The 27,305-nt window shown below is 45.7% G+C and overlaps 1 protein-coding gene across 3 annotated transcripts in view; it reads left to right on the top strand.

The window, feature by feature from the left end:
* Nckap5l (NCK associated protein 5 like) overlaps nucleotides 1-27,305 on the top strand; it is a 54,889-nt gene that overhangs the window by 13,468 nt on the left and 14,116 nt on the right. For 2 of the 3 annotated variants that reach the window (XM_070040714.1, XM_070040705.1), the window contains exons 2-3: nucleotides 23,994-24,046; nucleotides 27,046-27,174. In XM_070040714.1, the coding sequence (XP_069896815.1) occupies nucleotides 27,049-27,174 (126 nt within the window). In that variant the 5' untranslated portion in view covers nucleotides 23,994-24,046; nucleotides 27,046-27,048. The remainder of the gene's footprint in view (nucleotides 1-23,993; nucleotides 24,047-27,045; nucleotides 27,175-27,305) is intronic. The other variant, XM_070040722.1, reaches the window with a different exon arrangement.

Raw genomic sequence — 27,305 nt, 5'->3', positions numbered from 1 at the left:
ATCCTCAGATCTCATTCTCCTGAGTTGCCACCGGCATCCAGCAGAATTAGTGTATTTTTTTTGTCTCAAAGAAACCATGTGTATTTTGAAGAGGAATTACTAGGTACTTAAGTTTTTCATTGTGTGGTCTCTGTGTGAGTGTTTTCAGTCCTCCAGCATCCTTATAGCTGATTACTGAGATAATTAATGTCCTGTGCTGCAGAGAACAAGGTAGTTCTTGGTAAGCAGGTGGAAACCTGTGTCAGTATTAGATTAAAAATGAGAAGCCCTGGTCCCATGCTTTGCCTACTTGCTGTGTGACCTTGGCCAAGGCAGTTTGCTGCTCTGGATCTTAGTTTCTTTTATTTCTAAAGCAGCATTAGGTTCTAGAGGCAGGAATAGTTGCTCTCCCCTGTAACTCAACTACTCAGAAGGTAGAGATTAGGAGGATGCAGGTTAGAGGCCAGTAGGTCAATGTCAAGACCTTATCTGAAAAAAGCAAAGCCAAATAGTTGGAGCTGTGGCTCAAGTGGTGGAACTCCTGCTTAGCAAGCATGAGACCTGAGTTCAAACCTCAGTACCACCAGGAAAAAAAACAACAAAGACAAAACAAAACAAAGCAAAAAAACAGTTGGACTAGAAAGCTCTAAAATATCCATATTTTAACATTGAATGGTTCCACTGGTACATAACTGTAGAAGAGAGAATAGCGCACTGGTAGTTTCTCTCTCTCTTTTTTTTTTTCTGGTTGGTTGGTCATGGGTCTTGAACTCAGGGCCTGGGTGCTATCCCTGAGCTCTTTTGCTAAGGCACCTTGCACACTTTGAGCCACAGTGCCACTTAACAGTTTTCTGGTGGTTAACTAGAGATAGGAGTCTCAAAGACTTTCTTGCCTGGGCTGGCTTTGAACCACAGTCCTCAAATCTCAGCCTCCTGACTAGCAGGAACCCGGCTTAGGGCAGCTCCATTTAAAGAGAAAAAGTATTGGGTCACACTTTCTTAATATTATAACTTGTGGTAGAGAGAAGCAAAACTTCTTTTCCTGCCTAAGAACAAATCATTGTTCTGCTCATCCCTGACGCCTTGGGATATGAACTCTGGCTGGCTTGGGCTTGGCCCACCCATCAAGGCCTCTGGTGAGACATCCTGGCTGGACTAGTCTTTGAGTTGAGTATTAGGGGAGGAGTTGAGAGAGGAGGAGGCAGCCAAGGGCCAGCGGGGGTAAGCAGATTCCCAGGAGACAGTTTGGATCTCAGCTGTTGGGACTTGTTTTAGGATCTGCGCCAGGGAGCCCAGCACACTCATCCACCCTGTTGTGGGAAGAGAACAAGGAGGGCCCCACTGCTGCTGCCCATCCCACCCCCTGGTCCTACCCACCTTACCTCTATGCTCAGAGCCCTAGCTCTCAGGCAACAGACTAAAGGAATCTCCCCAGCTGCCCTCACCCACTTTCTTTCCCAGCCCCCTTCCCTCCTGGCAGTTAGGTAGGGCTTCTCAGGAGTTAGGTTCTCCAGGTTGAAACTTGCTTTCCAGCCCAGGAGCCAAAAGGCCTTATGCTCTTGTTTGTTCTCAGCTTTGGTCTCCCAGGTAAAGGGGGTGTTGAAGGAGAGGTGGTGGTTAAGAGAGGCCCTGGGATGTGAGACTCATTCTTCTGCATTGCTTTGCCCTCTGCAGGCTCTCCTGGGCCTGACGAGCTCTTTGCCACAGACCCTGTTGCCCTATATAGCTAAATCTGCAGCAAGACACATCTAGCATAGAGCCTAAGAAACCCCTCTCACTGCTGTGAGCCCTTGAAATGGATAATGGAAGCTCCCAGGGAGGTCACTTTCCCAGAAAGTGGCTAATGGTGGAGTCCCTGTCAGAGTGAAGGATGCAGCTGTTGCTAGGCAGAAGCTGCTGTTCTGTCTTGGGGTGTGGCTCTGAGGCTGGCCAGCCAGAGGCCCCGTTAGAAGCAGAAGGAGCTAGGACAGCTGAAGCAGGGTCCCTGGCCCATCAGTCCTCTGAACAGATGCCCTTTTTCACTTCTGCTGCACCCACCTCCTTCCCTCAAGTCACCATTACTACCACAGGCAGTTTTGACAACCCTCACCCAAACCTGGCAGGCTCTTCTAGCCTGTCTGGCTGCACTAATGGACTGATTGGATTTTCTATACTTGGAGTTTAGGATTTCTGATTGAACATGCAAATTTATGTAAATCAATCGAGAGATCTGCCACCACATCAAAACAACGTGGAGCTTCCACAGGCTGGAAGGAATCCTAGAGACAGTCTAGTTCAAAACCCTCATGTTAAAAATGGGGAAACTGAAGTCCTGAGGGGGAAGTGATTCATGTGGTGGTGAGTGTCAGACGTAGGCTCCTGCCACTGATCTAGTTTTACATGGTTGCATTCTATTTAAAATTTTCATTTATCAGGGAGCCATATTGCATTTAAGGCCTAGAGGGAGCCACATTGTATTTAAAGCTGACAGGGTCAATTCTTGAACCTAGATTGCAAGACGCTGGCCTTTAGAAGGTTAGAGCGTTAACTCATGTTCCCCTCTAGGTCAGTTAACCCAGCACTGTAGGAATTCTGGTTAACTATCTCACCTGCTAAAGAAAAATTTCCTTTATATCTTCCTTTAGACACTATCTTGAGGGCTAGAGGACAAGGTCATTTTTTGCTGCCTGGCTTGTCCCATCTATGTTCCCTGTGTTGGAGCTTTTGTCTGTTTTCAGCATCTGCACGGAACTTGGCTCACGACAGGCCGTGGGTGTATCTGCAGGGGCCGTGCTATACCGTTTGCTCTCTGTTGCTTCCTTCCATGGTCACTAGAAAAAGATCTTTAGGCTTCTGTGACTCCCCTGCCCGTCTTGGACAGCATAAGTCAGCTGGGCTTCCTATGCAGGCTTTCTGCAGCAGTGACTAGGTTGTGTGGAAAGGATTGCATTAGGATCAGTGCCAGAGATGGATGGGGGCAGGGCTGCAGTTACGAGGTTAGGTCCCAAAAACTAGCCTCCTGATGTTGTGTTTTATTCCTAATGTCCTAGGCATGCTATCTAGGGCCTCTGTATGTGAGGCAAACCACTCTATCACATCCCTAATCTCTCTAGTTTTCTTTTTCTTTTTTTTGGGTCCAGTCGTGGGACCTGAACTCTGGGCCTGGGCGCTGTCCCTCAGCTCTTCAGCTCAAGGCTAGCCCTCTACCATTTGAGCCACAGCGCCACTTCTGGCTTTTTTTTTTCTTTTTGCTTATGTGGTGCTGAGGAATTGAATCCAGGGCCTCATGCATCAAGGCAAGCACTCTACCACTGAGCCACCTTCCCAGCCCCCCAATTTTTTTGGGGGGGGGTCTGGTTGTGGGGCCTCAACTCTGGGCCTGGGCGCTGTCCCTCAGCTCTTCAGCTCAAGTCTAGCACTCTACCACTTAAGCCACAGTGCCGCTTCTGGCTTTTTTTTCTGCTTATGTGGTGCTGAGGAATTGAACCCAGGGCCTCATACATGCAAGGCAAGCACTTTATCACTGAGCCACCTTCCCTGCCCCTTCTTTTTCTTTTTCTTTTTCTTTTTCTTTTTCTTTTTGGTGCCAGTACTAGGGCTTGAACTCAAAGTCAAGGGACTATTCCTGAGCTTTGTTGCTCAAAGCTAGTATTCTATCACTTGAGCCATACCTCCATATCTGTTTTTTTCCTGGTTAATTGGAGATAAGAGTCTCTTGGACTTTCCTTCCCAGGCTGGTTTCTGTGATCCTCAGATCTCCACCTCCCAAGTATTACAGGCATGAGCCACTGGCACTTGGCTCCCCTACCTCTTGATGTGTTCAAGCTATAAGGTGCCCTCCCCCATTCTCTCCTCTTGGTCTGTGCCTGAGGCCCAGAGCTCTGGAGGGCGGAGCTCACACTCTGTGGTACCTGAATGCAGTCCAGAAAGCAGAGGTGCCCAGGCAGCCATCAGCCTGCCATCAGCCACACTCTGGAAGGGTGATTCAGGGGCTCCAATACAGAGACCCTGATTCCTAGCCAGGGCTGCCCACTAAACCTCCTGAAGTCCGGAGAGAGAGAGTTTGGGACATATAGCCAGCTCCTTCCTCATCTCCACCCCAAACCCATGTCTTAAATGAGTTTCCCTGTCTTCAGTATTTCCCCAAAACATTGAAGGTATGCAGCCAGCACCTCCAGTTTCCCATTGTTCAGCAGTCCTTGGTACCTAGGTCCTCTGCACCAGGTGAGGTGTACTCCTTCTCTTGAGCCTCAGTTTCCCAGCCAGTGCTCATGTATTAATAACACCTCGTCACTGGGGTGTGGTACCTGCTCCATAATTACGGTTTTTTCAGCTCTGAGAGTTACGTAGATGAAAGAGGCCCAGAGAGACCAGGGTGTTATTAAGGTGAATTATCATTGCTGTTATTACTGATTTCTAAAAACCTAGCAGCTGCTGAGAAGAGCCCAGGCGGGCCCAGCACTCTTAGCTTTATACTGGTCCTCAAGCTATGGGGGTTCTACAGTTTTCACTGAACTTTTTACTTTATATATTAAATAAGTTTACAGAACTGGGGTGTGGCTCAATGATAAAACAAACACTTGCCTATCATGTGAAAGGTCCCAAGTTTGATCTCCAACGCTGAAAAAAAATAATTATAACTACTTTCACTTGAGAGAAGACCCCATATCACACTCTTGTGATTGCCTATAAAGTTTATGTGCCACTTAGGTGTTGAGTCCCAGTCTAAATTCGCTTCTGATCTTGATTCTCTGAGGGAGTGATTGATGACATTCTTTCCTTAAACAGGGCTATGAGGGACCCTAAAATAAAACTCCTGGGGTGTGGCCCTTGATTTCTAAGGGGCTGATTCACCTCACCCCAACTTGGCTCTCAATGTGCAGGCTATAATTGGGCCCTTTGTGCAGGGATCTGTTGAGACACCCCCAGAACCTGCTTGCAGCAGGAGTAGTTTGTTCCCCTTACCCCCATCTGCTCTGAACTCTCCCCTTGCCCAGCCTCCTCCCTCTAACCTTCAACTTGGGAGGTATTTGTTTCTCCTATCTCTACTCTTGACTAGATTTGCCCCCTTCCCAGGAGTCCAGACAGAAAAGAGCTCTTACATAGGCAGAGATGGACATGGATGGGCTAGGGATGTAGCTTCATAGTTGCCTAGGATGTTTGACACTCGGGGTTCAATTCCTAGCACTACCCCCCCTACCCCCCCCCCACAAAAAAAAAGGTGTCCCTGAGTGACTTCTGGGCTTACACTACAGCCTGGAGTTCTAGGGCCTCTGCCTTAGCCCTAGGGAAGTGAAAGGCATTGGTGTCCTGTGGTCTAAGACCCCACATTCATCTGGCCAGACCACCTCACCTGCTACCTTGTCCTAGAAAAGTGGTCCCTGCCCCCAGGAAGAGGGTAGATGACCATAGCAAAGAGGAGTTTTAGGATGCTGAGCAGTCAGGTATGGTGGCGTATACCTGTAATCCCAGTGCTCTGGAGTCTGAGAGGGAAGGATTTCAAGTTTTATGCCAGCTTGGGATACATAAGGAGAGTTTGTCTCAAACAAACCAAAACAACACATACACAAACTAAGAAGGAGAGAAGAAAAGCACCTATAAGTAGTTTGGGAGTTTTGTGTGTTTGTTCTGTTTTGTTTTTTGCAGTGCTAGTCATTGAACTTAGGATCTCATTTATGCTAGGTAAAAGCACTCTAGCACTGAAATACATCCACTTTCCTTCTAAAAGGTTTTTTTGTTTTGTTTCTTTGAGGCTTGAACTCAGGGCGTGGGCTCTGTCCCTGAGCCCCTCTGTGCTCAAGGCTAGTGTTCTTCCACTTGAGCCCCAGCACCACTTCCAGCTTTTTCTGTGTATGTGGTACTGAGGATTGAACCTAAGACTTCATGCATGCAAGGCAAGTACTCTACCACTAAGCCACATTCCCACCCCTCACTGGTTCTTTTTGAAGACAGGATCTTAATATGTAGCCAGGCTGGCCTCCAACATAATAATGACTTTCTGCCTCAGCCGTCAGAGTGCTGGGATTATAAGCATGCACCATCATACCCAATTTAAAGTTCTCTCCACCCACTTCAGGACACAGTGGCTCATATTTATAGTTCCAGTTACTCAAGATGGGGAGACTGGAAAGATCGAAGTTTGGGGCCAGCCTAAGCAAAAAGTTAGTGAGATCTTCATCTTAACCAATAAAAGCTTGGTGTGATGATGAACATGTATCATCCCAGCATAAAAAGAAGGATCCCAGTCCAAGCCAGCCCACACATAAACATGAGACCTATTTGAAAAATAACTACAAGCAAAATGGGCTGAGAGTGTGGCTCAAGTGGTAGAGAATGAGTTTACACCCAAATCCCAGTACTTGGGAAAAAAGATTTTAGTTTCACTACCATAGTTTTGCAGAGTTGAAAAATCAAAATGAAAGCTGGGTACCAGTGGTTCACTCCTGTAATCCTAGCTACTCAGGAAGCTGAGCTCTTAGTATCGAGGTTCGAAGCTAGCCTGGGCAGGAAACTCTGTGAGACTCTTAATCTCCAATAAACTACTCAAAAAAGCCAGAGTGGCACTGTGGCTCAAGTCGTAGAGCGCTCACCTTGAGCAAAAAAAAAAAAGCTCAGAGACAGAGCCTATGCCCAGAGTTCAAGTCTCAGGACTGGCAAAAAAAAAAAAAATCAAAATGAGCCAGGAACTAGTGACTTACCTGTGAGAATCAAAGTTTGAAGCCAACTTGGGCAGAAAAGTCCACTAGATTCCATCTCCCAAAAAATCTCAACAAAAAGTTATAGTATGAGCCCATCAATTGTTAGGCCCTGAGTTTAAGCCCCAACTCTCCCCCCAAAAAAATCAGAATGAAGGAGTACAGCTCAAATGATAGAACACTTGCCTAGCAAACTTGAGGCCCCAGGGGGAAAAATTCAAAATGACTTTTATAAGAACCTTACTCTCCCCTCCATTCCCTTCTTTCCCCATAGACAATTTCTCCAGAGTTGTTTTTTATTCACTGCTAATGATCAACTGCTGGCCTTAAGAGTGCTAGCCAAGCACTCTACTACTGAGCTACACCCTTACCTTCTTCACTCCTCTTCCCCCCTAGCCCCAGTGCTGAACTCAGGATTTAGGTTCCATCCCTGAGCTTTTTTGCTCAAGGCTAATGCTCTACCACTTAAGCCACAGGTCCATTTGTGGTTTTCTAGTGGTAAACTGGAGATAAGAGTCTCATGAACGTTCCTGCCTAGGCTGGCTTTGAACCGCGATCCTCAGATCCCAGCTTCCCAGGTAACTAGGATTACAGGCAGCCTCTTACCTTTTTTTTTTGAGACAGGCTCTTTCTGTATAGACTAGGCTAGCCTCAAACTCTGTGATCACCCTGCCTCTACTTCCTAAGTGCTGAGATTATATGTATGTGTCACCACATTCAGGCTCTCCAGAGTTTTGTTATAGAAAATCAAATATGAATAACATGTTCTTTTTTCCTTTTCTTTCTAAAACATAGCATATAGCATATGTGCTTTATGTGTCATGTTACCTATTGGTAACACTTGGATATTTGTATGTTTCTCTTGGCATTTAGCACTCCTGTTTCTGGCTGTTTTAGTCTTCTTGGGCTGCTATAACAAAATTATAAATTGCATAGCTTAAAAGCAACAGCATTTTGTTTCTCCCAACTCTGGAGGCTGAGAACTTTAAGATCAAGGTGGTAGCATATTCAGTGTCTTATAAGGACCACATGCGGGAAGGGGCCAAGGGAATCTGTCTCAGCTTTCTTGTATAAGGGCAGCAGTCTTCTTCATGAGGGCACTACCCCCTGACATGCTCACCTTTCAAATTCCTCTGCTTCCCTTTTTTTTTTTTTTTCCTTTCAGTTGTGGGGCTTGAACTTAGGGCCTGGGCACTGTCCCTGTTCTCTTTTTATTCAAGCTTAATGTTGTATCACTTTGAACCACAGATCTACTTACTTTCTGTTTTCTGGGGGTTCATTGGAGATAAGAATCTCATGAACTTTCCTGCCCAGCCTGGCTTTGAACTTTCATCCTCAGATCTCAGCCTCCTGAGTAGCTAGGATTACAGGTGTAAGCCACCAGCTCTTGGCTTCCTTTGCCTCCTTAGATCATCCCCTTGACAGTATCTTAACCTATGATTTTTTGTTTTATGGGGGGAAGGGAATTGTGTATACCCAAACATTCAGATCCACCTCAGGCTCCCAGAGTTGATCCCAAATTATGAGAAGTGCTCATTCTCCATATGCTGTGACTGTCAGGATTTAGTTCTGGTCTGAGGAATTTTCAAGCTATGGCTAGGTCATTCAGCCGGCAGATATTTGTTTTTGTTTGTTTTGTTGGTATTGGGGTTTGAACTCCAGGCCTCACACTTGCTAAACAAGCTACCATTTTGAGCCATACCCCCAGACACATCCCCAATCCTTTCTATTTTAGTTATTTCTCAGTTATTTTTCAATTTTTTTCAGCTTCAATTAAGATTCATTTATATTATAGCTTCATGAAATGAAGATTATAATGTCTGGAATATCTATTGATAAAAGAAATAAATATCCAATTCTATGTCAGTGGAATATTTATTAAATCTTCTAGGATTCAAAACAGTGTATAATTTATGTAGCACAAAAGTTATCAATTAATACCTTCATAAATATCTGACATGATATATATAAGATATATATATAATCTACCATTATATATGTGTGTGTATATCACATATTTAATTTGCCACTGAGTAAAACAATCATTTAAAGTTTTTGCGTTTTTTTGTGGGGGTTTTTTTGGTCATGGGGCTTGAACTCTGGGCCTGGGCACTATCCTTGAGCTCTTCAGCTCAAGGTGAGCACTCTACCACTTGAGCCTCAATACCACTTCTGGTTTTCTGGTGGTTAATTGGAGATAAGAGTCACAGACTTTCCTGCCTGTGCTGCCTTTGAACCTTGATTCTCAGATCTCAGCCTCCTGAGTAGCTAGGAATACAGGTGTGAGCCACAGGCACCCAGCCAATCATTTAAGTATTAATGCTCCAATGGAAAGTTTGGAATTAGGTTTAATTGGCATTACATGGTTACCATCCAAAGCATATTTTAGAGTGGTCAGCTTCATTAGCTAAGAGGTGAAAAGACACACACACACACAACACACACACACACACACACACACACACACACACACACACATTCTTATTCTTGTAGGTATTCTCCACCATGCCCGCTTATTTGATGAGATGAGGTCTCTGACTTTTCCCCCAGGCTGGCCTTGACCCACAATCCTCCTAATCTCAGTTGCATCACAGGTCAGAGCCCCTGTACCCAGCATCCAGAAGATATTGTAGAACTTACTCTGTGTCTGGTGTTTCTAGTCTCTGTAGATATAATGGTAATCAAGAAGGTCCATATTAAGCCAGGCGCCAGTGGCTCACTCCTGTGGTTCAAAGCCAGCTGGGGCAGGAATGTCTGTGAGACTCTTATCTCCAATTAACCATCAGAAAACCGGAAGTGGCACTGTGGCTCAAGTGGTACAGCACTAAGTATGAGCTGAAGAGCTGAGGGACAGAGCCCAGGCCCAGAGTTCAATTCCCAAAACTGACCAAAAAAAAAAAAAGAGCGTCCATATTCATCAAATATCTGAACAGTTACAGAATTAGAGCTGTGATGACGGCTATAAAGGATTGATCCATAATCCTCTGACTTGATCAATACACATTGTATATATAGATTGAATTACAATACTATACCCTATAAATGAGCATGAATCTGTGTCAAGGTACAAATTAAAGAAAGGATACTGTGGGAAGAGCAAGCAGAAGGCTTGCCCTATCTTGGTGTGTGCCAGGGTTGGGAGTGGCAAATGCCAGGGAGTGTGATGTAGCTCACTGCTATGACAAACCTTGGGCCAGGACTGCAGCAGATATGGCAACACAAGATCTGCAGTGCTGCATCTGCTTAGCTTGCTTAGCTTCTCTTCCGGGCTATCCTAGTCTCTGGGACCCGTAGGGCCTACAAATCTTACTCTTTGGTCAGGTTATGTTAGGGAATCCTTTCCTCCTCCCCTCCCGTGCTGCTCCCCCCTCCCTGCCCCACTATTCCGCTTTGCTTCTGTTTTCCTAACTCTGGGCCTCTAAGGTTTCTGAAGCTGGAGGCTGCTTTCCTTATAGACTGAGGGGAAGTTGGAAGGTTGTTAGCTTCTCATTTCCTCTGTAGACAGCACCTCACTTCCTGTCCCCCAGGCTAGAAGAAGCCTAAAGCTCTTGGCTCTGCTGTCCCTACCTCCCCCTCCCCCACTACTTTCCCAGGAAGCCTACAGACTTGTTAAAGAAAGGCCACTTCAGAGAACCACTGAACTCCTGACCCCCTCCCCCATTATCCTGCCCTGGCCAGTGAGGGCTGGGGAATATATTCTCAGTTTCCATCCTTTTCCAGATCTGTCATTTTTCTTTTTTAAAAAATAGTTTGGGGCTGGGAAGGTGGCTCAGTGGTAGAGTGCTTGCCTTGCATGCATGAGGCCCTGGGTTCGATTCCTCAGCACCACATAAGCAGAATTAAAAAAGCTGGAAGTGGCGCTGTGGCTCAAGTGGTAGAGCGCTAGCCTTGAGCTAAAGAGCTGAGGGATAGCGCCCAGGCCCAGAGTTTAGGCCCCACGACCGGACCAAACAAAAAAAAAATAGTTTTTTTGTAATCCTAGCTACTCAGGAGGCTGAGATCTGAGGATTAAAGTTCAAAGCCAGCCCGGGCAGGAAAATCTGTAAGACTCTTATCTGCAATTAACCACCAGAAAAACAGAAGTGGTGCTGTGGCTCAAGTGGTAGAGCTTTGGCCTTGAGCAGAAGAGCGCAGGGACAGCGCCCAGGCCCAGAGTTCAAGCCCCATGACCAACCAAAAAAAATTATTTTATTGTTATTATAAAAGTGATATACAGCCGGGTGCTGGTGGCTCATGCCTGTAATCCTAGCTACTCAGGAGGCTGAGATCTGAGGATCGCGGTTCAAAGCCAGCCCGGGCAGGAAAGACCGTGAGACTCCTATCTCCAATAAACCACCAGAAAAGCGGAAGTGGCGCTGTAGCTCAAGTGGTAGAGCGCTCGCCTTGAGCTGAAGAGCTGAGGGACAGCACCCAGGCCCAGAGTTCAAGCCCACGACCGACAAAAAAAAAAAAAAAAAAAAAAAAAAGTGATATACAGAGGGGTCTCAGTTACATAAGTCATGCAATGAGTACATTTCTTTTTGAACAGTATTACTTCTTCCTTCACTGTCTCCCAGTATTTCCCTCCTGTACCCATCCACAAGTTGTAAAGTTCATTTTCAATATATAGTGTCTAATAAGTACCACTGCTGTATTTGTTCACCTTTTGTCCCTAGATTTCTGAACTCTCCTGATCCCCAACCCCCCCCCAAAAAAAACAGATAAAATGAACAAACAAGATAAAAAGAAAGAAAAAAACAACAAGCTCTTGTTTCCATTTCCTGGAGTTAATTTTGATTAATGCTATTTTATATGATCTAAGGCATTGTGCCATTGTGTTCCTCCCCTAAGAGTATCTATCTTCTTTTGGTCTCATTGTGTGTGAATGCCTAGAGTCCTGTATAAGTTGAGATCTGTATAGAATTATACAGATTATCTCTCTCCTGCTGGGAGAGAGATGTTAAAGAGAATTCACTCCCATCTTACAAACAGAAAAACTGGAGCTCACAGGAGTTTCTGGGCTTTTCTAGGCTTTACCTAGGTTCCTGGCAAGCCAGAGCTAGAATCCAGAAAGCCTTACTTCTATTTGTAGGCACAAAAGAGGGCCCAGTGAGAACTTGGGGGTAAATCAGAGCTGTTCTCCTCTCCGAGCAAAAGGCAATTTAGGAGTTGACATCCAGCCTCTGGCTGGATGGCACCCACTAGGTCAACACAGGAACCGTCTGGGTGCAGAAGAGGTTCCTTTCATAGGAATCTGTTCCTTTCATAGGAAGCAGCCAAGATGCTGGGCTCCAGTGGTTCACACCTATAATTCTAACATCTCTTCAGGAGGCTGAGATCGTAGTTTGAAGCCAGTCCAGGCAGACAAATTCAAGAGACCCTCTTCTCCAATTAACCAGCAAGGAGCTGAAAGTGGAGGTATGGATCAAGTGGTATAGCATCAGCCTTGACTACCTAAAGCCAAATAAGAGCCCTAAGTCCTGAGTTCAAGCTCCAGTGCTGGAAAGGAAAGGAAAGGAAGAAAGATTGATTAAGATAATGAGGCTCGGGTCATCAGGCGCTGGGGAATAGACAGAGGGGCTTAGAAGGGTTATCTACTCACCTCTGATAGACCTATGGGTGCAGCCTTCAAGCCCTTAGAGGAGGCTATGTGCCACTTCAGGCTGTGGCCTTCCAGGCTTTTCTCTCTCAGAGAGACAGTAGGTAGCTAATGTTGGTTCCAGCAGTGAGGTCCACTGTTACCTCCAGTAGCCTCTTGCCTCTGAGACCTGGTACCTGGCTCTGGTTTTGCTCAGGATTTTGAAAGGTTGCTGATTCCCATCTTTGACCCAGAGGAAGGAATAAGGAGAGTTAGGAACTGGCTGGGGCCAGGGAAATAGGAAACTCCTTCAGAGCTCACAACTTCAGCTCCTCTTAGCTGCTCTTCTTCTGTGTGTCCTTCCTGTTGCTTGCAATGACAAAATAGACAAAAAATGATGTACATTTATAGTGTACAACAATGTATGTAATATATTGTAGAATGGTTAAATCAAGCTGATTAACATAGGCATTGCCTTCTGACTGATTGGGGGTGGATTATTTTTGCTTTATGCAAGTCCTGGGGCTTGAACTCAGAATGTAGGTGCCATCTCTGACCATTTTTTTTTTGTTCAAGGTTAGCATTCTACCACCTGAGCCACAGCTCCACTTGTAGCTTTTGGGTGATTAATTGAACTAAGAGTCTTATGGACTTTCCTGCCTACGTTGGCTTCCAGCCATGATCCTCAGATCTCAACCTCCTGAGTAGCTAGGATTATAGATGTGAGCTACTTGCACCCAGCCTAATGGAGATTTTTTAAAATCTTTTAACCAGTGTCACCATCACCCCCAAGCCCTAGACTCTGGTAACTACCACTTCACCCTCTACTTCTATAAGTTCTATTTTTTTCGGATTCTACATGTAATAAGTAAGGTCCTGCAGTATTTGTGTGCCTGATTTATCTCATTTAAATATGTCTTCCAGGTTCTTCCACATTATGGCAAATAACAGTATTTCTTTAGTTTTAAAATATTCCATGGGGCTGGGAAGGTGGCTCAGTGGTAGAGCGCTTGCCTTCCATGCATGAGGCCCTGGGTTCAATTCCTCAGTACCACATAAGCAAAAAGGAAAAAGCTGAAAGTGGCACTGTGGCTCAAGTGGTAGAACGCTAGCCTTAAGCTGAAGAGCTGAGGGACAGCATCCAGGCCCAGAGTTCAGGCCCAACGACCAGACCCAAAAACAAAATAAAATATTCCAAAAAAAATAAAATATTCCAATGTGTGTACATTCCACCTTGCCTTTATCTATTCATCCATTTACTTAGACTGATTCTATCTCCTGGCTATTGTGAATAATGCAGCAATTAGCACGGGAAAACAGATATCTCTGTGTCATACTGATTTCATTTCCTTTGGCTATATACTCAGTAGTGGGATTGCTGGATCATGTGGTACTTCTGCTTTTATTTGTTTTGTTTTTGTTTGTGTTTTTGAAATCTCTATACTATTTCCAATAATGGCTATACTAGTCACTTTGCTACCAGCAATATGCAGTAGTTTCCTTTTCTCCAAAACCTAGCCAATCTTAGTTATCTTTCATCTTTTTGATAACAAGACTTTATTATAAGTAGGAGGTGATATCTCATTATGGTTTTGATTTGCATTTTCTCATGATGAGTCATGGTAAGCATCTTTACATTCATCTATTGGCCCTTTGTACATTTTCTTGTGTGTGTGTGTGTGTGTGTGTGTGTGTGTGTGTGTGTGTGTGCGCGCGCGCGCGCGCGCGCTGGTGATGAGGCTACTCAGCCTGGGCTCTGTCCCTAGGCTCTTCAGCTCAAGGCTAGCACTCTACCACTTGAGCCACAGTACCACTTCCAGTTTTCTGAGTGTTTTATTGGAAGTAAGAGTCTCATGACTTTCCTGTTTGGGCTGGTACTGAACCACGATCCTCAGATCTCAGCCTCCTGAGTAGCTTGGATTACAGCTTGGATTACCAGTGGCTCATGCCACTGGTGCCCGGCTTGTATGTTTTCTTTTAACAACTGTCTCTGGTGTTTTTTGGGGGTTTTTTGCCTTCTTTTTGTTGTTGTTTTGTTTTAGTACTGAGGCTTGAACTCAGAGACTCAAGCTCTCACTTGGCTTTTTCTTTCAAGGATGCTACTCTCAAACTTGAGCGACAGCTCCACTTCAGACTTTTTGTGGGTTAATTGGAAATATGACTGTTTTGGGACTTTTCTGCCTGGGCTGGCTTTGAACCATGATCCTCAGATCTCAGCCCTCTGAGTAGCTCAGATTACAGTCACTAGCCAACAGCATTTAGCCCTTTGCCTTATTTATTTATTTATTGGCCAGTCTTGGGAACTCTTGACCTGTCCACTATCCCTTAGTTTTTTTTTTATTCAAAGCTAGCACTCTATCACTTGAGCCACAGCTCCATTTCTGGCTTTTTGGTAGTTTATTGAAGATAAGAGTCTCCTGACTTTCCTGCTTGGCTTCCAGCTGTGATCCTCAGATCTCAGCTTCCTGAGTAACTATGATAACCAGCATGAGCTACTGGTGCCCAGCTTAGTGTCTGCTTTTTTATATCTTCCACTGTTTTGAATACAATAGGTTTGGGATAGCTTTTTCGGTCAGGTAGTATAATGCCTCCAGAGCCGTTCTTTTTGCTCAAGCTTGCTTTGTCTATTCATTTTTTTATGGTTACATAAAAAATGGTACATACATATGGTTACATATACATTTATTTCTATGGAAAATGTCATTGGAATTTTAATAGGAATTAAAGTGACTCTGTAGCATGAACATTTAATAGTATTAATTCAATCCATAAGTACAGACTATTTTTGGTTTTATGTGTATCGTTAATTATTCCTCCTCCTCCTCCTCCCCCCCTCCTCCTCTTCCTCCTCCTCCTCCTCCTCCTCCTCCACCCCCTCCTCCTCCTCCTCCTCCCTTTTCCAATCCTGGGGCTTGAACTCTGGGCCTGGGCGCTGTCCCTGAGCTTCTTTCGCTCAAGACAAGCTCACTACCACTTGAGCCACAGTGCCATTGGCTTCTTGAGTAGTTTATTGGAGATAAGAGTCTCACGGAGTTTCCTGCTGGCTTTGAACCGTGATCCTCAGATCTCAGCTTCCTGAGTAGCTAGGATTACAGGCGTAAGCAACTGGCACCTGGCTTCTTTTTTTCCTTTTTTTCTTTTTTCAAGCCTGGTGCTTGCTAGGCAGATGTTCTCCCATTTAAGCCATTCCTGTAGTCCTTTTTGCTGTTGTTTTTCAGATAGGGTCTTATGCTTTTGCCCAGGCTGACCACAGACCTTCCTCTGCCTCCCAAAGAGCTATAATTACAAGTATGTGCCACCCAGCCCTCTTTTTTTCTTTTTATCTTTTGCCAGTCCTGGAACTTGAACTCAGGGTCTAGGTGCTGTCCCTGAACTTTTCTGCTCAAGGTTAGTGCTCTCCCACTTTCAGCCACAGTTCCATTTCCAGCTTTTTGGTAGTTAATTGGAGATAAGAGTCTCCCAGACTTCCTTGAGCTGGCTTTGAGCCGAGATCCTCAGGTTCCAACCTCCTGAGTAGCTAAGAATACAGGCATGAGCCTCCAGTCCCCCGCTACCCTTTTTTTAATGAGTTTATGGTATTCAGTCTTTTACCTTTTTGGTTAAATTTCCTCCTGAGTATTTTATTGCACGGTAGCTATTATAAGATTGTTTTCTTAACTTCTTTTTTCCAATCATTCATTGTTTCTTTTTAACAAATGCTACTGAATTTTTTATGTCCCCAATTCCACTGAAAACTCCAAAAATTCCCGAAAGAGTTAGTTGACCCATCTCTGAATTAACTGCTCTCCCAATACCAAGCCTTGTCTCCTATCTGTTTAGAAATAATCTTTAAAATATCCTGTTTGCCAGAGGGAACCGCTTAGGCCTGGGAATCAGTTGAGAGCTTTTTCTTAGGTTGTATGGGATTTTGTTTTCAGTGCTCAAGATGGGATGTAGGTACTCACGCATGTTAGGGAAAAGCTTCTACTCCTGAACCACATCCCCAGCCAGACTGAGGGCGTTGAAACGATCATCTCAACACTAGAGACAAATCTAAAATTATCTCTTACTGTCCTCCATATGGCTTGGAGCCATTGGAGCCAGGCTGAAGGAGGAGAGATAGGGATAGAGAATTTAATGAGTCTGTTGCACATTCCCATAGGACTCTTATTTCTGCTCTTTTTCTGACTGGAAAGGAGATCAGCCATCCCTGTAGCACCTAGAGGAAAGGTCTTCAGGGCCTTACAGCCTTGTTGGAAGAAAGGTAGACTAACAGAGGATGTGGGGGGAGGTCAGAAATACAGAAGTGCCTTCCTTTTTCAAGGAGCTCCCTTTCTGACAGGACATAGGAATTCCCTCCTCCTCACAGGACAAGTTGCATTTTATAGTACAGTCCTGCAGGAATCACTTTAGGAAGTGAACAGTCTCAGAAAGCTTTTCAGAAGAATTGTTACTGAGCCAGAATAAGGCAAGACTCCTCAGGTTGTGTTGGGGAGATTGCTCTGTACTCAGAGTAGAAGGGGGTCATGAGAAGATTTGAAGAGGCAAGGACACAAGCAAAGTTACTGTTTGAGAAGATTTTTTTGGTGTAGAGCTCCTTGAAAAAGTGGGTTGTGGTGGGGGAAATGTGAAAGAAAAAGAAAAAGCCTGGAGCTTGTTATGATGCCAGGGAGGGAGGGAAGGAAGGACCACCCCCCCAAAAAAAAAGTAGGGATGTTTTTTAAAAATTACTAGAGCCAATCTGTAATAATTCTCAATGGCTAGAGCAGAGTTTGAGCAATGAAATAAGTGATGACTGTAGTAGATTACAATCCAAACAATAAACATTCAATTAGTTCATAGCAATATACATCTGTAATTAAATAATTAAATACGTGAAGTAATACATGCATACCCAGAAAGGACAATTCTTTACAGGAAACTTCCAACTAATTATTGTAAAAGGAACAAGAGGAACACCAAAGTGGTTGTAGCAAAACATGATCCACTAATGAATTCTAAAATTAGTAGGTGAAAGTTTAAGGAGAAATTAGATAGTTGGATCAACTGGAAGTATTGCCTTCCAATATACCTGTTAATTACAAAAGGAAATCTACTAACTTTGCGGTAGAGACACCACTTATTCAAGAGATGAAGCTTAAAAGCATCATCAGTAGTAAGATATCTCCACCTTGTAATAAGCTCATGGAGAAAGACACTCTGTGGTGTTCTTCCCTCAAACCATGACTTCTGTTTGATCAGCAAGAACATCAGACAAAGCCAAGCACTGCTGGTGGCTTACCCCTATAATCCTAGCTACTCAGGAACCTGAGATCTGAGGATCCAGATTCAAAGCCTGCCAGTGCAGACAAATCTGAGAGACTCTGGCCTCTAACCAGCAGGAAGCCAGAAGTGGAGGTAAAGCTAAAAGGGTGGAACACCAGCCTGAAGCAAACAGAAGCTAAACAAAAACTTAAGGTCCTGAGTTCAAGTACCAGTTTGAGCACACACATACACACACACACACACACACACACACACACACACACACACACACACACACACACACACAACTAGAGTTCTAAACATGTTCATTCATTTGAAAATAACAATAAACTTTTTGTTAATATTTATGAAAACTTTATACATTTTTGAAATAAAAAAGGAGATGGGTAATGTTGGTGTTCTTCATTTTAAAAATCTCATGTCTGACTTAACAAGACTCTCCTAGTGTGATCTCTTATAGCAGTCTCTGGGAAAAGTTATTCTGCATTCAAGAGTAAGAATGATAAAGGCAGATACCTTTAATAGTCATATGAAAATAATTTTGACCTTGTTCACCCCTTGACAAGACCATGGAGTTCCCAGGCTACTCTTGAGAACCGCTGTTCTAGAAAAGCCTCCACTTAGTGCAAAGAAACTTGTCCCTCGGAATTTGAGTGATAGGAAGTGGCGCTGTCGCTCAAAGTGGTAGAGCACTAGCCTTTAGCAAAAAGAGCTCAGGGACAGTGCCCAGGCTCTGAGTTCAAGCCCTACGACCAACAAAAGTAAAAAAGTTGAGTGATTTGCCTGACATCACACAGCAAGTAAGGAAATAGCAGAGCTGGATTAGTCTGTCTATCTTAGGCTCTGCTTTCCTGCTAGGGACTTTTCCTATTGCTTTAGCCAGGCACTGGCCTTTAGAGCCTGGGGCCTAGGGTGCTTGGCTGCAGAGCCCCTGGTGTAGGGCCCTATAAATAAACCCATTGTGTCTGAACCCCTTCCCTCTCCCCACCTCCTGCAGCTGCTATTTCTGTAGTTGGGTTATGCTCTGGACAGGGAACAGGAGGGCTCTGGGAGTGAAGATGAGGAATGCCCAGAAGTTTGGGGGCTAATAATACTGCACCATCCTTCCTCCTGCCATGCCTGGAAGGGCAAGGCCCGATGATGCAGTTGCTTCATTCTTGCTTCAAAAGAGCCTGCACCTTCATGGGAGGGTTGTGGAGTGCTTGTGAAGAGAAAGTTGAAGGCTTCCAGTGGGCTCTTTCCCCAAGGACAGTGACAGTTGTATGGAGTATAAAAGGAAATTCTTGCCTACCCTCTTCCCCTGTGGGAGGCTGAGACCAGTTTGAATTCTCAGAGCTAAAAGATACACTGGGCCAGAGATGAAGTGGTCACTGTCACCCCAAAATGCCCTGGCCTTGTCTTTTTATCCCTCCCCACATACCACAGCAGCTACTATGGCAGCTCCGGGCTGATTTGGAACAAAGGGGTGTTTGCTGTGGGTGCAGAAGTTGCTGTTTACAAGTAGATTCTTGGGTGTGACAGTCTGGGATTCCAGAAAACAGCTGGGAGAGGAGCTGAGGGGACCCGTTGGTGCTGTGGATGATTTCTGTTATTCAAGTAGCTTCTTCATCTCTGCCTTCCTGCAGCTGCCCACCCCCTCCCCCACTCCCTAGCCCCTGGTTTCTCTCCCTGGAGGACTTTGGCGGGAACAGCTGGGAAGTGAGGGGCTCCACAGGAGCCAGAAAGCCTTGGCTGAGGACCAGGGCCAGGCTTGCTGCCACCTCTCTGGCCCCTCTGCCCTGGCTGGGGAAGAATGGGAGCTGCAGACCCTCTCCTTTAAAGGGAGATTCAGGGCTGAAGAGGTGGCTCAGTGTAACATGTGTGGGGACCTGGGCTGGAAGTGGGGGACAAGGACTCTAATCTACTAGGCCAAAGAGATAGCCAGCACCCAATTTACTCAGCAAAATCCCCAGATTACCCAGACACTCCTGAGCAGCAGTTATTCCTTGTCCCTGGCTGCCCCCAAAGTGCCCCCCCACACCCTCTAAAGGACAGCCAAAGAGCATGCTGTTGCCACTGTGTCCTCCCTCCCTCCCCTAAGCACTGAGGTCACCTCCCTCTGAATCAGGCCTTTGTGGAGGGAAGGGCCTCTCATTGGCAGTTCTGGCGGGAGAAGCTTCCAGTTCAACTTAGACTTCCCAACCCTGGCAGCCCCATCCCTGAACAGCCTGGTCTGCCTGGGGTGTTCCAGACCCAACAGGAGTTGTGGAAACACATAGAGGAATGTCTGAGACCAGGGCCATCCTGGGAGAACCAGGCCTGGGTTTTCCCCAGCTCCCAGTGGGGCTGGGAAGCTAATTGCAGAGGTCACAGGAGGAGAGTATTAAACCTCTAGGGGATGGGAGGGGACACTTACACCCCACACAGCCTCTTGGGAACCGATTTAGGTTTGGCTTTTTCTTCTGAGATTTAGTTGTCAGGAAACCTAGTCTTGAAAGGCCAAGTTATTGATGAGGTTTGATTTGGCGAGGCACTCACTGAATTTAATATTCCAGTGGCATAGATACAGGAAGGTTTTTGTTTTTTTTCTTTTTTCTTTCTTTCCGTGCGTGTGTGTGTGTGTGTGTGTGTGCATTCTACTGGTACTGGGCCCCCAGTACTGGGACTTGAACTCAGGGCTTTTTGGCCCTTGAGCCATTCCTCCACTTCTAGGAAGGTGTTTTGGGTTTTTTGTTTTGTTTTATTTTATTTTTGTCAGTCGTGGGGCCTGAACTCTGGGCCTGGGCTCTGTCACTCAGCTCTTCAGCTCAAGGCTAGTGCTCTACCACTTGAGCCACAGCGCCACTTTGGCTTTTTCCGCTTATGTGGTGCTGAGGAATCAAACCCAGGGCCTCATTCATGCAAGGCAAGCGCTCTACCACTGAGCCACCTTCCCACCCCTGAAGGTGGTTTTTTGTTTATTTTGTCTTGTTTTTCATGACAGATACGTTTCACTGGGTAGCCAGCTGGCCTTGAACTCAGTCTTTCCACCTCAGCCTCTCAAGTGCTAGGCTTGTAGGTTTGTGCCACCACACCTGGCTTGTTTTTTGTTGTTTTTGTTTTGTTTTTGTTTTTTGGTGCTGATCCTAGGGCTTGAACTCAGAGCCTGTGTGATGTCTCTGAGCTTTTTTGCTCAAGGCTAACATTCTACCAGCTCCACTTCCTGACTTTTGCTGGTTAATTAGAGTCAAGAGTCTCACAGACTTTGCTGCCCATACTGGCTTTAAACCACCATCCTCAGATCTCAATCTCCTCAATAGTTAGGATTACAGGCCAGAGCGACTGGCACCTGGGTGTTGTTGTTGTTGTTGTTTGCTTTTTGTTTTAAGTCTTAAACTTAGTGCCAGGAGCCGGTGGCTGAGATCTGAGGATCATGGTTCAAAGTCAGCCCAGGCAGGAAAGTCCATGAGACCCTTATCTCCAATTAACCACCAGAAAACCCGAAAGTGGCGCTGTGGCTCTGTGGTTCAAGTCGTAGAGCACTTGCCTTGAGTTGAAGCACTCAGGACCAGTGCCTACGCCCTGAGTTCAAGCCCCATGACTGACAAAAAAAAAGTCTTAGGCTTAGTTTGGTCCTATAGGCATATGCCCTTCTCCACCCTATCACCAAGTTTAAATGTAGTAGCTCCTTTCCTGTGACTCCTCACCAGTCTAGGCTAACAGCTTCCTCCCTCTACTGGGGCAGACCTGCAGACTCCATCCTGAGTTGGCTCAGACCGCTGTGGCATGTGAGCAGCGTGAGAGTGACTCACAGCTTTCCTTTAGCCAACACTTCCGGAGCCTCTCGGGCACACAGAGCTGTGCAGGACAGCTTAGCCTCCAGGGCCGTAGAGCCAGGGGGGCCTCCTGTAGTGGGACTCCAGCATCTGCCTTGGGAGGCTCACAGTGGCTGGCTTTAGTGAGTGTGTTGGTGTTAAAAATCTAGTGCTCTGTCACTTTAGTCACAGCTCTACTTTGCTCTATCACTTTAGTCACGGCTCTACTTCTGATTTTTGGTCGTTAATTTGGTCATTAATCACAAACTTTCCCACCTAGGCTGGCTTTGAACCATGCATGAGCCACCAGCACCCAGCTGTAACCTTCATTGTTTAGTTGGATTATATTTTTGTGTGAAGAACACAAAACCATGGACTTCCCCTGGCTTTTAGATTTATCCTTTTCTGGTCCCTAGATGCTACCCTATTAATCCTCTTCCCTGGGAGTTGCCACCCAGTGGATTCAAAAGACAATATCCAGAGACTGGAGTTGAGGGGTACAGGCAAAAGTGATCAGATTGTAAAGGCAACTTGAGCCCTTTTTAGGTGTGTAATCCCTTTGATTGTCAGAAGGAGAATGTTTTTTTCAAATCTTTGTCATTTTATTCCCAGGCTTGTGCATTTCTAAATGTATCAAACATAATAATGTCATGAACAAACCAAATCATATTCAATACATTTTATAATGTTAAAATAACAAAAGACTGGGGCATGGCTCAGTGGGTAGAGCACTAGCCAATGAACAAAAATATCAGGAACTGAATCCTGGTCTCAGACCAAAATAATAATAATAATAATAATAGACTTTAAATTGTTGTGGAATGTTAAAGATAAGTATTAGCCAGGTGTAGTGGTGCATGCCTATCATCCCAACTACTGGGGGGTAGGGGACAGGAGGATCTCCAGCTCAAGATCAGCCTATGCAAAGGTAGGAGATTCTATCTCCAAAAAAACGGGGGGAGGGGCTGGGAAGGTGGCTCAGTGGTAGAGCGTTTGCCTTGCATGCCTGAGGCCCTGGGTTCGATTCCTCAGCACCACATAAGCAAAAAAAGAAAAAAGCTGGAAGTGGCACTGTGGCTCAAGTGGTAGAGTACTAGCCTTGAGCTGAAGAGCTGAGGGACAGCGCCCAGGCCCAGAGTTCAGGCTCTAGGACCGGACCCCCCCAAAAAAAAAGGGTTCTCCCTTTTTCTTGTTGTCCCTGGCCTCAAAATTTCTAGCTGTTCCTTTCTCTCTCTAGTGTAGTTGTATTGGCCCTGGGGCTGGCAATCTGGGAGGGGGAGGGTGTGTGTGAGAATAGAGCCTCAGAGGGCAGGCTAGGCCAGGCCAGTCCAGGCAGTACCTGAGATCTGCAACTAAGATCCCAGCGGGAGAGGCCTGTGACTTAGGCCACCTTGTGTGAGCCAAGAATAGCAGGCTGCAGAACCTCAGACTTTGCCCTGCCCAGGTTAGCATGTAACCACGAGAACCTCCAGTTAATTCATGCTTTACACTCTTCATTATTATGCCCTGTCCACTACCCAGTTCACCAGCCAGGAAAGAGTTTCTCTAGATGAGTTAGGATTTTAACTCAGATCTGTCTGACTGCAAAGGTCCAGCACTCTGTAGACAGGCTCTTGCCTACAGGGGCCCAGCAGCTGAATGGAGCTTTCATGTAAGTTTTTCCATAGAGCTGGCTGGCCAAGTAAAACTTGGATGTATGTATGCAAAGAGGCTGCAGAGGAGAGAGACATCCAGGCCTGTCTGTGTGAACCAACCATGTGATTTGGGCAGCATCCTTTGCTTCCAGAGCCTGCTTCTTCTCCCAGGTCTAAGCTGCCCCCTGCCAAAGTTGTTAGGAGAACTAGATATGATACAGAAGAAAGTTGGAACACTACACAGCATGTGACATGCAGTCAGTGTATGCCAGGGTGACTTCCTGTTCCTCAGTTTTGCATCTAAAATGCAGGCATTGATAAGAGTATTTGCTTTGGGGCTGGGAAGATGGCTCAGTGATAGAGCACTTGCCTTGCATGCTCAAGGCCCTGGGTTTGATTCCTCAGCACCACATAAGCAAAAAGAAAAAAGCCGGAAGTGGCGCTGTGGCTCAAGTGGTAGAGCGCTAGCCTTGAGCTGAAGAGCTGAGGGACAGTGCCCAGGCCCGGAGTTCAGGCCCCACGACCAGACCCCAAAAAAAAAAAGAGTATTTGCTTTTTTTTTTTCTTTCTGGGTCTTGGACTCAAGGCCTAGGCAATGTCCCTTAGCTTTTCTGATCAAGACTAACATTCTACCACTTGAGCCATAGCTCCATTTTTTTGCTGGTTAATTGGAAATAAGAATATCATGGATGGCTTTGAACCATAATCCTCCTGTCTCAACTTTCTAAGTAGCTAAGTTTACAGTCCTGAGCCATCAGTGCCTAGTCAATAATAGCATTTACCTTCCTCTGTGGTCACAGTGTGTATTTGGAAGAGTGGAAAGCACCATGTGACAGCTGAGTTACTCCTAGGTGAGAGCGGGCCCTTGGCTTTTTCCTCTGCCATGAGTGCTTTTCCCACTCTGGGCTTAACTCTAGGCTTCATACAAGTCTCTGCCTATGATCACATCTCAGTGCCTTATCGCACCCAGTACTAGATATCGTCTGCCTTCACCAATAGAGTGGAAGCTTTGTAATTGTCAAGGCAAGGCTCTCTGGCTTGTTCACCTCTGTGCCCCACCACCTGGCACACAGCAGGAGCCCAGTAGTTCTTGTAAAGTACATGGCTGACATGTCTCTCTGTTTCTCCACAGGTGAGGTGACTGTTCCAGAGTAAACGTGCCAGCCTGGGTGAGGACAGAGACTGGTGAGGAGCTTTGGGGACTTTGTATGCTGGTGATAGACACTGGAAAGGGGCTGGGGCACCTTGTGAGGTCTTCAATGAAGCAAGAAAGAGGTGATGCTCTTCCCGATAAGAAGGGTTATCCACCTACTGGAAAGTTCCACAGTAATTGTGTGGAAGGAGGAAGTAAGCACTTTTGGAAAAAAATTGGAACCCAGCCATGCACTGGTGGCTCAGCTACTCAGGAGGCTGAGATCTGAAGATAACAGTTCAAAGCCAGCCCGAGCAGGATAGTCCATGAGACTCTTATCTCCAATAAACTACTCAGAATACCTGAAGTGGCGCTGTGGCTCAAATGAACGCACCTACTTTTCAGTTGAAAAGCTGAGGGATAGCACCCAGGCCCAGAGTTCAAGCCCCATGACTGACCAAAAACAAAAGCAAAAAATTAGTCACCAATGCAAGAGTCTGACCAAGAGGAGCATCACTTAGCACAGTGCAGGTTAGAACCTTACTGAGTTTGGCCCATGACACACTAGTTTCTGGTCACCAGTCTGTGTTTTGCATACAAACTATTACACCTGGGATTTCATGGTCTCGGAGCTGACAGCCTGGTGGAGGAAATCATTACAAAGCTAGAGAATAAAGGCCTAACAAGCAGAAGTAATGTCAAGAGGCCCCAGCAGACAGGGACTGGTGGCTCACCTCTGTAACCCTAGCTACTCAGGAGGCTGAGATCTGAAGATCATGGTTTGAAGCCAGCCCAAGCAGGAAGATTTGAGACTCTTATTTCCAATTAACTACCAAGTGGAGCTATGGCTTAAATGGTAGAGTGCAACCTTGAGTGCAAAAGCTAAGGGACAATGCCCATGACCCGAGTTCAAGCCCCAGTACCAGCACAGAAGGGAAAAAAAAGGCCCCAATGGAATGGCCAGAATGTACAAAATGAGCTGTTCCACTGGTGCCTTAGTGGCAGTAATTCTTCACTCCTTCCAGAGTATTCTTTCCTTTTGTACCCAGGAAGAAGGGCCTGGCCTCAGGGTTACCCAGCAAATGAAATGAAGGCCAGGACTGGGCTAAGGACACTGCCTCCCCACTTTAGCTCTCTTCACAACTACCCAAGTCATGTACACCCTCTGCTTCTCTGAGTGTTGTCTGTCCGTAGGCAATCACATCTGACCCTCACAGGGACTGCCAGGAAGAATCGTTCTACCCATTTCTCAGAAAACAGGATCGTTTATTTGGTTTACCATGTGAGTGAATGAGCTAATAAACACGTTTCATGTGTTCACCTGGCTCATACTGGAAAAACCAAACAGAACCTTTGGGTGGTTTTTCTATTTTGCTCCATGAAAGCATGTGGTGTCCCCCTCAGGCAAGGGACCACTGATCCTCAGAACAAAATCCTACTAGTCTTACTTGTTACATTAAAGTTATACTTATTATTGTTTCTAATGTAAGTGTGTGTGTGTGTGTGTGTGTGTGTGTGTGTGTGTGTGTGTGTGTGTGTGTGTGTGTGTGTGTGTGTGTGTGTGTATACCAGTCCTAGAACTTGACCTTAGAACCTAGACACTCCCCCCCCCCTTTTTTTTTGTCAGTTATGTGGCTTGAACTCAGAGCCTGGGTGCTATCCCTGCATTCTTTTTTGCTCAAGACCAGTGCTCCATCACTTTGAGCCATAGAGCTACTTCCAGTTTTTGAGTGGTTAATTGGAGATATGAGTCTCACAGGGATGTTACTGCCCAGGCTGTCTTTGAACCAGGATCCTCAGATCTCAGCCTTCTGAGTAGCTATGATTACAGGCATGAGCTACCAGCACCCATTCTCCCCTAGCTTTTTAACTCAAGGCCAGTGCTGTAGATAAGAATTTCACAGACTTTCCTGACCTAGTTGGCTTGAAACCAAGTTCCTCAGATCCTAGCCTCTTGGGAAGCTAAGATTATAGGTGTGAACCACTGGTGCTAGACTAAGTAGTGGTTTTTGTTACTATTTTTGTGTATTTGTCTTCAGTACTGAGGATTAATTCCAAGGTCTTAAAAGTACTAGACAAGGACTCTACCTCTTGAGTGCTTTGGTTTTTATATTATTTTTATATTATAACTGCCCAGGTTGTAACTGGGAATTATATGTAGGTAACACCATGCTTAAATATTTGTTTTGTTTTCTAACTTTTTTTTTTTTTGGGTCCGGTCGTGGGGCCTGAACTCTGGGCCTGGGTGCTGTCCCTCAGCTCTTCAGCTCAAGACTAGTGCTCTACCACTTGAGCCACAGCGCCACTTCCGGCTTTTTTCTTTTTGCTTATGTGGTGCTGAGGAATTGAACCCAGGGCCTCAGGCATGCAAGGCAAGCACTCTACCACTGAGCCACCTTCCCAGCCCATTTTCTAACTTTTTTTTTTTTTTTTTGCCAGTCATAGGGCCTGAACTCTGGGTCTGGGCGCTGCCCCTCAGCTCTTCAGCTCAAGGCTAGCGCTCTACCAATGGAGCCACAGCGCCACTTCCCGGCTTTTTCTGTTTATGTGGTGCTGAGGAATCAAACCCAGGGCCTCATGCTTGCAAGGCATGCACTCTACCGCTGAGCTACCTTCCCAGCCCCCCATTTTCTAACTTTTTTACCACACTTTTGTAGACCTAATTTCTGTTTGCCAAAACTGTGTAAATTAGGTAACATTATTGTTACTTTGTAATTGGTAAATACTGAAGCTGATTGATTTGCCATTTTGAAGCCAATCCCATTGGAGAACTCAGGGTCTTGACTCCTTGCTCAATGTCTGTCTGAGCAGTGTCTAGAAGTGTGTAAGAGCAATGGTTTATAGAGCATTTGTCTCTGCTTCAAAATGGGAAGAGTGAGCGGATGTCTCCCAGCCTGACCCTGAGTTGTTACAAAGTCTGATCCAAACTCCAAGAAACAGAAGAGCTTTGTCTTTATTGTCTTTGTCCTCCTCCTCCTCTTCCTCCTCCTCCTTCTTTTCTCCTCCTCTTGTCCTAGAGTCGCCTACTAGGGCATCTCTCACTTGTTTACAGGGCATGATGTCAGAGGCCATGGACCAGCCAGCTGAGAGTCCTGGAAACCTGAGGCCAGAGTCCATTGGTGATGACAGCATGGAGTCCAGCACCTGCCAGGAGCTTCTGCACCGACTTCGGGAGTTGGAGGTATGTAGCAGAAGGCCAGTGGGATAGCAGTGCTGGTGAGAGCCCAGGGGAGGCAGAGATGCTCTGGGTGAGCAATAGGTGCAAATAGGCCTTCCTCACCCTCCTATGGCCAGAGCTATCTGGCCTTACCC

Source organism: Dipodomys merriami, unplaced genomic scaffold, assembly GCF_024711535.1.
Source record: "Dipodomys merriami isolate MVZ:Mamm:240054 unplaced genomic scaffold, mDipMer1.0.p SCAF_10, whole genome shotgun sequence".
NCBI classification, from domain to species: domain Eukaryota; kingdom Metazoa; phylum Chordata; class Mammalia; order Rodentia; family Heteromyidae; genus Dipodomys; species Dipodomys merriami.
Note: the sequence above shows the minus strand (reverse complement) of the source record. Positions and strands in the feature narration are given on the sequence as shown.